The 14,402-nt window shown below is 49.0% G+C and overlaps 1 protein-coding gene and 1 long non-coding RNA gene across 4 annotated transcripts; one reads left to right on the top strand and one right to left on the bottom strand.

Moving 5' to 3' along the window:
* Positions 1 to 1,571: 1,571 nt before the first annotated feature.
* On the bottom strand, positions 1,572 to 8,861 carry COA6 (cytochrome c oxidase assembly factor 6). 2 transcript variants are annotated; one of them, XM_025915069.2, is made up of 3 exons: positions 8,717 to 8,861; positions 7,860 to 8,019; positions 1,572 to 1,903 (listed from the first exon to the last, which is right to left on the bottom strand). In XM_025915069.2, the coding sequence occupies exons 2-3, from the start codon at positions 8,001 to 8,003 to the stop codon at positions 1,808 to 1,810; spliced, it is 240 nt and encodes a 79-aa protein (XP_025770854.1). In that variant the 5' UTR covers positions 8,004 to 8,019; positions 8,717 to 8,861; the 3' UTR covers positions 1,572 to 1,807. The 2 variants fall into 2 exon arrangements, with proteins under 2 accessions (XP_025770854.1, XP_086535783.1); XM_086679657.1 differs by lacking the exon at positions 8,717 to 8,861 and adding an exon at positions 8,542 to 8,710.
* Positions 5,207 to 7,862, top strand: LOC147575799 (uncharacterized). Of its 2 annotated transcripts, XR_015241573.1 has the most exons (4): positions 5,207 to 5,436; positions 6,856 to 6,965; positions 7,065 to 7,207; positions 7,653 to 7,862. It is a non-coding gene; the product is annotated as an uncharacterized LOC147575799 (long non-coding RNA). The 2 variants fall into 2 exon arrangements; XR_015241572.1 differs by lacking the exon at positions 5,207 to 5,436 and having other exon boundaries at positions 6,630 to 6,965.
* Positions 8,862 to 14,402: the final 5,541 nt, after the last annotated feature.

Here is a 14,402-nt window from a genome sequence, read left to right on the forward strand (position 1 = left end):
TCAGTATTATGAAGGCCAAGAGAGGTGAGGAAGCTGCAAAGGAAAAGTTTGAAGCGCACAGAGGCTGGTTCATGCGGTTGAAGGAGAGAAGCCGTCTCTATAACCTCAAAGTACAAAGTGAGGTAGCAAGTTATCCAGACCTACCAAGATCATCAGTGAAGGCGGCTACACTCAACGACAGATTGTCAGTGTAGGCAGAACTGCCTAACTTCTATTGGAAGAAGAGGCCATCTACGATTTCTCTAGCTAGGGAGCAGAAATCAGTGCCTGGCTTCAAAGCACAGGCTGCTTGTCTTGTTAGGGGCTAACGCAGCTTTAACTAAACGCAGTGCCTTTAACTAAAAGCCTGTGCTGGGGCGCCTGGGTGGCTCAGTCGGTTGAGCGTCTGACTCTTGATTTCAGCGCAGGTCATGATCCCAGGGTTATGGGATCAGCCTCTGTGCTGAGCATGGAGCCTGCTTGGGATTCTCTCTCTCCCTCTCCCCCACTCTCTAAAATCAAAGTAAAAAAATAATAATAATAAAATAAAGGCCTGTGCTGTATAAATGGAACAGAGCCTGGATGACAACACATCTGTCTACAACATAGTTTTACTGCAGGTTTTAAACCTACTCAAAAAGTTTCCTTTCACAATATTACTAATTGGCAATACACCGGGTCACCTATGAGCTCTGGAGAGGCACCCAGATTGTGGTTTTCATGCCTGCTAACACAGCATCCATTCTGCAGCCCGTGGATCACGAAATTTCAGCTCCCAAATCTTATTAAGAAATACACTAGAGCTGCCGGAAATAGTGAACCCCTCTGACAGATTTGGGCAAAGCACACCTGGAAGAGGACTCACCACTCTAGATGCCATGAAGAATATTCATGACTCATGGGAAGAGGTGAACATCATTAACGGAGTTTAGAAGAAGTTGACTCCAGCCCTCCCGGATGACTGTGAGGGGTTCAGGACTTCAGGGGAGGGCGTTGCTGCGGATGTGGAAACAGCGAGAGAACGGAAATCAGAAGCGGAGCCCGAAGACGGGACTGAACGAACGGCTTCAATCTCATGTTAAAACTTGACCAGATGAGCAGGTGCTTCTTACGGACGAGCAAAGTGGTTTCGTGAGGCGGAATCCACCCGTGGTGAAGATGCTGTCAAGGTTCTTGAAATGCTAACAAACAGCATTAAGATATTACGGGAAATCGCTTGTAAAAGGAAGAGTCAACCCGGGGCAAACTTCATTACTTTCAAGAGAATGCCACCACCCTGGTCAGCCGTCCACATTAAGACCAGCCCCTCCACCGGCAGGGAAAAAAAAAGTACAGCCCACTGAAAGCTCAAATGATGGTTATCATCTTTTTTAAAGTATGTGCATTGTTTTTTTAGACATAATGCTCTTGTACACTTAAGAATTCAGTATAGTGTAAACGTAACTTTTATGTACCCTGAGCAATCATTCATCTGACTTGCTTAGTTGTGCTCTTTGCCTTATCGAGTGGTCTGGAACCGAACGTGCGCCATCTCCAAGGTCTGCCTGTATTTGCCTACTACTGACGCTCCAACCAAAACAAACAAGAGTACATGGGTTTTTACAATAGGCTTTAATTTTTCTTAAAATATAGATTTCTGACTACATTAAAACTAAGCATACTTCATACCATTTCGACTCTTCATAGTGTGAATGATGGAATCTGTTACTTGACCATTTGCGTGTGGAACAAGTACTGATGGTGAGTCCCATCATTGCCACGGTCAGCGGAGCATTGCTGCAGGTGCAGAGAGAATCGTTTCAACCCTTCTGACAAGTTCAGGAATAGCCTAGGACTTCACAGTCGGTTTTGAAGGCTGGAATTGTCCTGCTTCAAATTTTTCTTTAAACTTTAAGTAGTCTCTTCTTTTATCAAAATATTTTATCTGTTGAGAAAAAAAGTGAAGGGAAAGTTTTGCAGTTTAAACAAAAGCACAGATTTAGTTGAGTAAGTGGTATAAGTGATTTGCATTCTAGAATCATTTTGAATCTGTGCATATGATATATGAGTCTCCAAAGAGGATGTAAACCAGTGAGCCCTGACCCCTTGAGTTATAGATCCTGTTGAGACTTCAAAGAACCCATGAACCTTCTCGAAAAATGCCCCTGTGCCTGGATGTATGAATCTTGCCATGCAGGCTGAGAGTTCATAGGTCATAACACTCATGATTTAAAGACATTGTACAAGTTTTTCTTATCAACTGTAGTTTCAATAAATTTTGTAGTTCACCAACCATATTTTTAGCAAGGTGATCTCATCCAGAAACACATAGTTAAAAATTATACTTATAAATTTTACTTATAAACTAATTTATTGAAATTTTACCATCCACTCAAAGACGTCCTCTTATTTACATCCTCCTCTTGCCTAGGGAATTTGAAGTATCTTAAAGCCCCATATCCTGAAACAGTAAAATTCCAGCAGAAAATCAAGGTCAATCACAAAACTCTCCGTGTCTGTATCTGAGCTGCTGTGCAGACCAGGCAAAGGCAGAACACTACACGTCTTCACTGTCAGAATAAACAACACTAGTTCTTTTGATAAAAGCTTTCCTTAGGCTCCACTAAATAATTTAAGAATTAAATCCTAAGTGAAAATCAGACTGAGAATGTAAACCTATCTCCAGCTGGAATGAGAGACAGACCATTTCTCCCCAGGACACCGTAGCCACAGAACGTCCTGACAGACCCCGCTAAGGGACCACTGCTTTCTGCCTCACCAAGAAACCTTGTCCTCTGCAACCAGAGACTATCAGAAATTTGCTCTTAGTGGTTCTATCAATAAAAGTGAAACCTCTTACCTTTGCCTGGAGGATCTAAGGCAATCTAACACAAAGCAGCAGCCTCTATTTCCAACCCAGGGGCAGGATCTCAAGGGATTTCTGAACACGATGTTCACCTTTAAGAAAACAGGACCCTTGGTCCCCTTCTCAGTCTGGAGCTGACAATGACCTGTTTAGATGCAGCCCTGTTTCATTTCAATTTTGCCTGTATCCCATCCTGCCCCTATGCCTGGGGAGGACTCCCTTCCTCCAGTTGGTGAGGTGCCCACAGTTCCTCTGATATGTGGCCTCCCTCCCCGGTTATGTGTTAATACATCTGTCAGACTACAGATTCACCCCTGGTGGCTGGGACGGGTGTCCTTTACTAAAGATCCCACAGAAAGAAGTGGACAGGGTCTGGACATCTGTGGCAAGTTAATAGATCTTTGTGACATCTGTCACACTGCCAACCGCTTAACCGACAATTCCACGTAGACGCCCTAACACCTCGGTCCCAGCCGCCGCTTCAAACGCGTCTGTCCTCTAACACTTCAGTGGATGTGCCCGTACGCACCCCCACACTTCGATCCCACCCCCTCCTCGTCACTACAGTACAGGCCCTCCCTTCTAGCTCGGATTGTCCCAACAGCTCCCGAACTGGGTTCTTGAACCTCTTGATCTGTCTGTCGTGCTGCTGCCAGGCATGGTCTCTCCGCAGCCCACAGCTGGTCCCATCCCTTGCTGGAAGGTCTTTCCGGGTATCCCTGCGCTTTAAGGTCCACATCCAAACTCTTCAGCAAGACAGACAAGGCCATTCGTGGCTTGGTCTCTGTCCTCCCTGAATGTGCCACCAGTCCCGGAAATGCCGGCCCAACAGAGCCCCTCCAGCTCCTAGATGCGCTTCTTTCTTGCGCACTGTACTTCCAGGCCTCTGTGTGCTCCACCCTCTGCCCGAACCGCTCTCTTCCCAGGCCTTCCCCTCCTCGGTTCACAGTCCAGGATCCTCAACACGGCGCACGCGCTCTCTCTCTCCAAGCTAGTAAGCCAACGAGCAGTTACCGAGAAGGACCGTGTACGCGAAATGCTAGCATCCTCTAAGCCGCTACATGAGATACAGGACAGCAGTGCGAACGCCAACGCTCTGGAATTTCTACAACGTATCAAAGGTTTATACGAAAAAGACAGTATCTGAAATTGATAATGGGATCGGGTCTCTCGGATGATGCCGGAATGATGGATCTCATCCCTGCTCCTTCCTCTGCTGAACCGACAGGAGACTTTACACAGGCCTGTTACACAAGTTAGGCTGACGAGCGCCATTAAAAGCCACAAAGCAAGAGTGAAGAGTAATTCGTTGTGGTGACAGCTAGCATTTCAGCTGTTTGCCACGCTTCTTAGGTAACAAAGGTCCTTTTCCTACTTGACCTCAGCTGATCTTGGACAAGTCACTTCACCTTTCTAAGCCTTAGGTCCTACCGTGTAAAACACACAAGTACTCACGAGACTGAATGAAAAATAAAGCTCATAAAAAAAATGTCTCACCCAGGATGGACCCAAACGATACTTGCATTTCTGACTCCTCCCTGCCCATGTACCCCCCCGCCTTCTCACACACTGCTCCGGAAAACATCTTTCCGTTTCTAGACTCTGGCTACTGGGGTAAGGCTGCAACAGCTGATACCTGCGCAGAGCGCTCCGGTGAGGCGGGAGGTGGCTGAGAAAGAGCACCGCACTGCAGAATCGGACCGTTTTAACCAGGAAAGTGGCCACCACGGTCAAAGGCTGCAGAAGTCAATTCCAGTATTTTGCTGCACTACCCACCGCCCTCCTGCATTGGGGTTGGCTTTGCAGGCTACTCTCGTTCTCTCCACCAACACTCCCGTCCTAGTGCTTGGGGGGGGGGGCTCCAGCATCTGCGGGGTCAGTCCTTCCGTGGCCCAGGCCTCCCGGCTCCTTGACCTCATCCGTGACCTTGTCCCCCAACCTTCCTCCCAAGACCAAAGTGTAGGCCTCGGCCTTCCCAGTAAATCCAGCTTGTCCGCAGTCCCAATTCTGAGTATCCTGCTCTCCAACCACCAGCTCTTCCCTTTCTCTGTGAGACCCAGACGCCAATAACCCACCCGCCACCTTGTCACTGGCTCCTTCTCCTTTCCTCATGCCACCTCACAGCCAAACTCCAAGCTTTCTTTTTTTTTTTTTTAATTTTTTTTTTTTTTTTGAACGTTCATTTTTATTTTTGGGACAGAGAGAGACAGAGCATGAACGGGGGAGGGGCAGAGAGAGAGGGAGACACAGAATCGGAAACAGGCTCCAGGCTCCGAGCCATCAGCCCAGAGCCCGACGCGGGGCTCGAACTCACGGACCGCGAGATCGCGACCTGGCTGAAGTCGGACGCTTAACCGACTGCGCCACCCAGGCGCCCCAAACTCCAAGCTTTCCAATGGCTTCTCGCAGCACTCAGAGTAAATGCCACGGCCCCTGGCCTCCGGTCGCCTCTCCGACCCTGACTTCCGCTACTCCCTCCTTGCTGTTCCTGAAACGGCAGGGCCGTTGTGTTGTCCCGCCGCCCTCCTGAGGATGCTCCTTCAGCACGCCCCGCAGTTAAGGCTGACGCCCTGCTCTCCGGGCCTGTGTCGATGCAGGTGGCCATCACCGAGGTGAGGGGCACGGGAGGAGAGGCCTGCTGGGCACAGGATGGGGAGGAGTTCAGTCCTGTGTACGCAGAGGGCAAGGTCGGTGCTTGTGAACATCTAACTAGACCGCTCGACAGGTGCCTCGGGAGCTGGAGCTGCAGATCGGGCACCAACTAAGACCAGCCTGCCCCGGGAGAGCGGGCACAGCCCTTACCACGCGTAGGCAGGCGTTCCAAAAGGCGTGGCTGCGACACACGCAGGGGGAACTAGGGCAGTGAACCCTAAAGGCGCCCAGGGAGAAGGGGCTCTTGCGTTTCAACGGACTGGAAACTTAGGACTGAGGTTCAAGATCAGCAGGAGGCTCGCGCAGGCTACTTTCAGGCATCTCGGTGTCGCGGGGCAAGCACAAGCGGCAGCGTGTGGAGAAGGGGGAAGCGTGGGGTCCGGACTCAGACTCCTGGGCTCAAATCCAGGCTCCGCGCTTACAGGTGATTTCCTTTCAATGTGCCCGGGGTCCCTGTCTGCAAAACTCGGTGACAGCTGCTAGGAGGAACACATCTGAGATGCTCAGAGCCCTTCCTCAGTAAATAAGAGGCGTGACAGGGACACAGGAACCTGGGGAGAGGGCTGGCCCTCAGGCTGCAACATTCAGCCAGTGTCAGAATGGAAGGGACACAGAATGAAGAAGCAACTGGCTGGCAGTAAAAACAAACAAAAACCAAAAACCAAAACAAAACCCTTCATGATGCAGAGAACAGAAGGTGCCCTGAAGGTAGGGGAGGGAGAGGGTCTGCCAAACCCTGGGTTGGAGAGAAAGCAGTGGGTTTCCATGGAGAAAGGATAAAAATAGGACTGAAGTGCGACTTTGCCAGGGGCTAAGACCGTGATTCCCAAGGGTGGTTACTGTCAGAATCACCTGTAGAACCACAGCCAGTTTGAAAAGCTCGGGTTCTATTTCCAGACATTCAGCAAATCGGAGGTGAGGTCTGGGACATGGCTGTTCAGCAAACGTCCACATGATTAAGACGTAATCTGAGTGGAAATCAGGGCAACACTTGTCAAAAGACCGGTCTAGTGACAAAATTCTCCTGAGAAAATGCGGGGGTGGGGCGAGAACGGAACCTACCAACACCCCAGCTGTGACCCGCCTGGGGGGGGGGTGGGCGGCCTAGTCCTGCCCGGTTCTCAGCAACCTCTTGTGACCACAGGCCCGGAGGGCCCAGTGAGAAGGGGGCAGCACAGGCAGCAAAGGGATCAGGGCCTTCCAGGAATCAGGTTTGATCAGCCCAAACTCCACCTGCTAGTTAAACCAGGCAGTTCACAGTGCATCCGGTTGGTGGGCAAACCAGGGAGGTATAACATTTTTTTTTTTTTCCTAAATCATGATGCAATCTGATCACAAAGCCCCACATTTATCAGGTTTCTATTTCTGTGTCAAGTTAGACATCGACTCTCCAAGGGAATCCCATGAGGTACATGGCATGATGCTGATCTGACCAGGAGCTCATCTAAAGCAGGTTCTCGGACTGCCTCACTCCCTGCCCAGCCCTCCGGTAGGAACCACCCCCCCACCCTCCACCTGGTCTCCCACACGCCTCCCGCTCCTCATCTAAAAATGTGGCAAAGACCCTAAAAGCACGTCTCATCTCTAGGATGATCTGTTCGCACGCTACCTAGCACACTCTGCAGCAGCACGATGGGAGTGAAAAAGCACAGACAAATTCAGGTTCAAATCTGCCATGGGCCAGCGGGGCCTGACTTCGAACTGCAATTCTGCCACTGACGGACCAATAGAGTAAGTTATTTCAATACCCCAAGCTTCAGATGCCTCCTCCGGACAAAGAGCAAACCGCCCATCTGAAAGGATACGGATACAGGAGTGTCCACCACTTAGGACCATTTGCTGAGCTCAATGTTAGTTCCCCTCTCCACCCACTCCCAGAAGGGCAGGCAGTACAGAGCAGGGAAAGGCCTGTCGGGGAGGCATCTGGGGCGGAGGGTGGCAGAAGCCATCATAAGGGCATCCTCTTCTATTTTCTAAACCATTCTCAAAGCATTTTGGGTTTATGGCCCTATGATTTGGGGTGGGCGACAGGGAATGCTTTCTTTCCGACAGTAGCTCTAGGCCCATGAATTTGCCGACCCTTGCCCAAGATTCAAGACTCTTCTTAAGATCCTGGAGAAACCTACCCATGTAGTGGGTCACAATTTTTGGTTACTGTCTATATGTTTGTTTTCAGTGATCTTTAAAGTGTCAGGTAACATCTCCCAAATGCCTCCCTGATGTAAGTGCACAAAACACGCCGGGATTACCAGAGGTCTCTCTGCTGCTCACAGAAACTAGATGTGACACGCCTCGGACAGGGCTTCATTTCGTCATAGACCACTCACCCTGTAAGCTCTATGCATTTTAACAGCGGAGAGAAACGCATCCGAGTGTGCCTTACCCACTGTTGGGGACAACTCGATTCAAAAGAGCTTCTTAACTTCTTGCACCGAGAAGCGTCCTCTGTGTTCTCATCTAAACACTTCCAGTACTCATCCCGGGCTCCCCAGCAAGCCTGCCTTTCTTTCATAGAAGGGGCTGCCATTCCCAGTGGGCTCCAGCTGTCGGCCGAAACAACATGTGACATTAACGAAACAACATGTGACATTAACGAGGAACTGGTCAATTCACAGACAACGCCGCAGTTCCCTGCCACTTCCTCTCTTTAATGATGCAACTGACATCAATCTGTTCTAAATTAACGATCCCATGAGAACACCTGCTTTTGAAGCTTAGCTCCTACTCTATGGAACCGCATCCACTGCTGGGTGCCAGCCTGGTCTCGGGAAGCCCGAGTTAGAAGTACGGCTCTGGCACGGGGCTGTCACTTAGGGGAGCTCATTTATCCTCTAGGACCTGCTGCCCATCTGTGAAACGGGGTAGCAGTGCCTAGTTTACAAGGTTGCCGATGGAACTAAACTTCTGCACAAACAAGCGCACGGGGGCGAAATCACCCCGCAAGGGCCAGGAGTGTTACCCAGGCCTGCAGAAGAGGAGCCCGAGGAGCGCGGAGTCGGTGACCACCGCGTCCTCGTTCCACGCTCGCTCGCCCGCCCGGACCCAACCGCGCGCTGAACTCTCACCCGCCCAGAACCAGGTTCCCTTCGGCACCGACGGGGGTGTGGGGGGAGGCAGGGGTCATGGAGCCCAACAAACTGGGGGAAGAAGGCGCGGTGCCGAGTCCTGGCGCCGGAGGGTCGCCTCGCCCGCTGGGGCTCGAGCGGCGTTAGAACACCCCACCCTGAGAAAGCAACTCACGCGGTGAATCCGCCCTCCAGCTTGGAATGACCCTTATGGGATCCCGTTCACGGTTCGAGGAAGGCGGGACTTCCGGCTCCGCTCTCTCGTATTGCAGCTACTTCCTTCCGGATCTCCGGTGTTGTGGGAGGCGGTGCCTGGGGGTGTGGAGGTGGAGGCTGGGTGTGACTCTGTCACCGCTTAGCGAGACCTGAACCTTATTTGTGTGTAAAGTCTCTCCCCCCCCACAGCTTTGAAAAGTTGTGAGGAACTGTGCTCCTTTCGTAAATATCAATGGCTATGTATATTTCCTCCAGCGCCGCCTGGAAGGCTTGACTCGCCAGCCCTGCGGGAGAAGGCAGTTTGGGGTGGAAATTTGCCCCTGAGGGATAAGAGCTAGACAAAGCGTTAGAGATGAAAAGCCTGACTCATCGCTTCCTAGAGAGAGATGTGTAGAGAGACAGAGATGGAGATGATAGAGGGAGAGAGAGAGAAAGAAAGATGGGGAGGGGAGGTGGGGGAGAGGAAAGAGGGGAAGAGAGATGGGTAGAGAGGGAAAGGGACACGACCCAGAAGACTTGGCAAAAAAGTGCATCAAGCTGCGAACCCTAGGCTTTGAGCTCCTAGCCCCCTGGTTGAGATTTCATCTTGGTACATTTCTCAACATCACCAGCTTGCCTTGAACCCTTGAGGCTTGCTTCTGTGCAAAGAAAATGTCTTTTTAGTTGGTATTGGGAGACATCTAGTGAAAGAGAATGTGAAAGCAAAGTGCCGTTCGGCTGAGATGTGATAGGTAAAATGTGAGCCTGATTATAGGTTACAGATAGGATCTGTGGACTTGGATATAAAATTTGTGGAAAGGTAGCACAAATTGGTCAGGAGAATGGAGAAAATCAATATCTGTAATATTGATATAGTCTTGTGGCTTTTTACTCCCCAAACGCCAAGGTATCTTAAAACAGAATGAAAAGAGCTGCTCCAGATATTTCAAAAGTATGCTTTTTCTAATAGATAAACAAGTTAATATCTCTGAGCAGAATCTTTAAAAGCACGTTTATGGATAAAGATCAGTCAGTCATCTGCTGTCTGGTTCTCTTAACATATTCACCTGCATCATCTAATCCTGATCTGAAGTGGTTATAAAACTCATAAACAATGTACAGTTCTGCATTCGATGCAGGTGTTTGATATTTTCCAAATTAAATATATGCAGATTTTCAGGGCAGCTATGTGAAGCTAAGTACTACCAAACATATGTTCTGTAATGCCCGAAGTTCCGAAACCTCCCACAAAGTCCACCAGAGTCGTGAGTCAAAGCCAAGCAGCGAGGGTCGTTTATTGCAGGTTCGAACCTGGTCCTCTGCGCACTCGTCGCCGGTGACGCAAGAGGCCTCGATCAGGGTTGGTACAGCGTTTTTATAGACAGAGACAAATAGCACAGGGGAGGTTTCAAATTATGAGGGGCCTGATTGGTTGATTTTAAAGTAAGGACATTTGTTGTTCTCTGATTGGGCGTCCTTTGTCTGTCCTTTGGCGGGAAGGCTTTGTCCGTTACTTGTGGCGGGAAGAAAAAGGGGGAAGGGGGAAGAGGGTAGGGTAGGTGGGGAATGTGCTAAGCAAGCAGGTTTACAGAAGCGAGAAATGCCGGTTAGTTTATGTACAATCACTCATTCCATTACATATCAGACTACATTTAGGAAGGTTTACAACCCATTCTACTACACAGCGGGTTACATTCAGGAAGGGCTTCACAATGCTCGTAGCAAACAGCAAGCAAAACAGACTTCTCAGCAATTGTATTTCTTATCAAAGATCCATAATAAGCAGAAAAGAGAACCTAGCTTTAAACTAAGGCAGGGCTGTCATTTGGATTGTTCCTTTCATTCCCCCCTTTTTCTTGTGCCTAGAGAGCCAATCTTGGATCTTTTAAGCCTCTGTTTGTAATGTCTCGAGCGGTAGGTACTGAGTTCGTAAGACCATTAATTGTATAGCATTGAACCTGTCTTGGACAAAATTAATAATTTTGTTTATGATGCAGGGGCCTAATGTGAGAGCGAGAAGTAGGATGGCTAGAGGCCCGAGTAAAGCGGAGAGCAGGGTAGTTAACCATGGGGACGCACTGAACCAGGATTCAAACCATCCAGCCTCCTGTTCTCTTTCCTTTTTTCGTTTATTTAGCCCTTCTCGGACCTTGGCCATAGAATTTCTTACTATTCCTGTGTGATCAGCATAGAAGCAACACTCTTCTCCTAGTGCTGCACAGAGACCACCTTGCTGTAGGAGCAGCAGGTCTAATCCTCTCCTGTTTTGTAAAACTACTTCTGAGAGGGAGGTCAGGGACTTTTCAAGCGAAGTGATGGCAGTTTCAATTCTTTCTATATCTTTGTCGACCGCTTCTCTAAGTATACTAAATCCCTTGTTTTGTATAGTTAAGGCCGAGATCCCTGTCCCTGTTCCGATGGCCCCGAGTCCGAACATGGTGGCTAGAGTTAGAGCCCCTGCAGTAATGAGTGCTCTCTTAGTTACTCTTTTGGGTGCTATCCACATCTGGTCTACATACTCAGTTGTGTGGTATATGATTTTTGGGAACACAATTACCATTACACAGAATTCTGACTGATTGAACATATCCTTATAGAGGCAAGGGGTTAATCCCGCCTGAGAACAAAGCCACCATGAGTTATTTGGTGGAATAATCCAGTTTTCTGAAGTATTGAATATATTTCTGTTACTTATGCATAAGTGGCTATATTTTGTTGGCACTGCTCCTATACATGTCCCATTTCCCGTAAGCACTGGTAGTGTGAGGCCGGGTCTTCTCTGTCCCCAACTGCAAGCGTCTGAGTTGTTTGCAGTGCTATAATTTCCTACTATTGCTACTGACTCGTAAAATGGAGGTTTTGTGGAATAGCACAGCCAACAAGCTTCTGTTTCACTGGGTTTAGTATGGTTTAAGGCCTTATAAGTGGTATTTATCATTACCCATAAGGGGTCATCTTTGAATGGGATTTGAATTTTTTGGGGTTTTCTTAGAGTAGTCCCGGTTACAGTGACCACCTGAGTGGCCGGAGGATTAGTACCCTTATTTGTGGACCGCGGGGTAGTATTAGGCTTACTTGTGGGCCATACTGACTGGTTTGGCCCTATTAGTGTTGGTGAAGCTTTGGGTTTTATTTTTAATCTTATCTGAATAACAGTTGCAAAGTAAGGCGGTCCCCGATACAGGTAAATTCCCCAATTTAGTCCCGTAATCCATCTCGTCTCCTTTTTTCCGTCCTCTAGAAATTTGATACGAATAAGGTTACAGGCACGGGTTTGCTTGGGACAGGGGCTGGCAAATTTCATGTCAATGTAATGGGGTTTTACCTCCCATTTCCAGCTTCCATCATTGGTAGTGACACAACTCCAAGCCTTACAGTAGAGGGATTCGATTCCTCCACAGGTTTTTTTTCATTGCTCCTGTTCTGAACCCGGGACATGCATAAAACCCACTAGATCTTATGCGCTCTTTTTCATTTTCTGGGGTTCCGGTCCATGACGGATTAGGACGCTGGCGGCTTTCATTGGGGGGAAGTACCCCCATGGTTATGGCTACGTCCTCTAGGTTAAAATATAGATCAGGCCACCAGGCATTTAGGGGAGTATCGTCTACTGTAGTAGTATTATAGACTTCATGGGTTTCTAAATTAGATATCTCCCAAGTTAAAGTATAGGGTGTATGGGGGTTGCTAGCAATACTTATCAGTCCGTAGGAGGTGAGCAGGAGCACGCTAATGAGTGTTCCTCCGATCATGGTGGGTCCGGAGCTGCTGCAACAGTCTTGGTATGGGACACCCAGGCCTTTGGTCTCAGCCGGTTTTCGGGGTCAGGTTTTCGACGCAGAGTCAATTTTAAAGGGTGGGTCTTACTCTGGTCAACTGTCCAGGCGGTGTTGGCTTCCAGCACGAAGTCTTCTCGAACCGCAAAGGGATCAGCTGGTCGGGCGTGGGTGTAATGGATCCAGGTAGCAATCCCGTCGACTTTGAGAGCAGTGGGTGTAGGATCACCCACTGTAGCAGTAGGGGTGTAGCAGTAGGATCACAATGTAGGGTCCCTTCCACCGTGGTTGGAGGGTCTCTTGCTTGTGTCTCCGCACGTATACCCAATCTCCGGGTCGGTAGTGATGCGGCTCAGGAGGGGGCCCGTTCTCATAAATGGCTCTCAATCTGGGCCAAACTTCCTGGTGGGTGTGCTGGAGTTCCCTCAGGGAAATAAGAAGTTTATGATCATCAAATTCAGTTAACACATTAGACTGTAGGTTGGGAATTATAGGGGGGGGCACTCCATACATGATTTCAAAGGGGGTTAATCCCAGTTTGTAAGGGGAGTTCCGCACCCTGAACAGAGCGTAGGGGAGTAAGACTACCCAGTTAGCGCCAGTCTCTATGGTCAATTTGGTTAGGGTCTCTTTTAGGGTTCTATTCATTCTTTCTACCTGTCCTGAGCTTTGGGGTCTATATGCACAATGTAGTTTCCAATCGGCCCCAATAAACTGCGCTATCCCTTGTATTACCTTTGAAACGAATGCTGGTCCGTTGTCTGATCCTATTAGGGTAGGAAATCCGTACCTGGGCATGATGTCTTCCAACATTTTCTTTGCTACTACCTGCGCAGTCTCATGCTTGGTGGGGAAGGCCTCTGTCCATCCTGAAAAGGTATCTATAAACACTAACAAATATTTGTATCCATATTTTCCAGGCTTTACCTCAGTGAAGTCTACTTCCCAATAGGCTCCCGGCCTGGTTCCGTGGGTTCTGGAGCCAGGGTTTTTCCCGTGGTTGGAGGCATTAGTTAGTTGGCAAGCTTTACAGCTAGTAACTATCTGTTCAATTTTTGTCCTAGAGTCTTTAATGGTGATCCTAGCATGTCTTATTAAGTCTTGCATTTTTCTTGTGCCCATATGAGTGGCTCGGTGCATCTTGGATAAGACTTTATTTCCCATTTCTTCTGGGAGGATTATGCTACAGTCTGCTGCTCTCCACCATCCGTTAAGGCACTGAGTCATAGGCAATTTTTGGATCCAGTTTAGGTCTTCTTTAGTGTAGGTGGGACTTTCTGGTAAACTAGCTGAACCGGGGTCTGGTAGGGTGGTCATTAAAGCACAGTCCACCTGTAAGGCCACCTCTCGGGCCACCTGGTCAGCCAAATTATTTCCTCTGGCCACCGGTGTGACCGGTTTTTGGTGGCCTGGGCAATGTATGATGGCTAGTCGTTTAGGCAGCCAGAGTGCCTTTAAAAGAGCCAATATTTCTTCTTTGTTTTTGATAGTTTTCCCCTCTGCAGTTAACAGTCCCCTCTCTCTGTATATAGCTCCATGTATGTGGGCCGTAGCAAAAGCATATCTGCTATCGGTATACACGTTTAGTCTCTTGTCTTTTCCCAAAGTCAGTGCCTTGGTTAAGGCCACAAGTTCAGCCTGTTGGGCAGAGGTGCCAGCTGGCAAAGGCTGTGCCCAAACAGTCTCAGTTTCAGTTGTGACTGCTGCCCCCGCATACCTTTGACCCTGATGTACAAAGCTGCTGCCGTCAGTGAACCAGGTAACTTCAGCATCTGGTAGCGGGTGATCCTGTAAATCTTCCCGAACTCCATGAACCTGTGCCAATATCTCAGCGCAGTCATGGAGGGGGGTATCCAAGTCCGGGTCTGGTAACAGGGAGGCAGGGTTTAG

The sequence above is a fragment of the Puma concolor genome, chromosome D2 (assembly GCF_028749965.1).
Source record: "Puma concolor isolate L17-30 chromosome D2, mPumCon1.1.hap2, whole genome shotgun sequence".
NCBI classification, from domain to species: domain Eukaryota; kingdom Metazoa; phylum Chordata; class Mammalia; order Carnivora; family Felidae; genus Puma; species Puma concolor.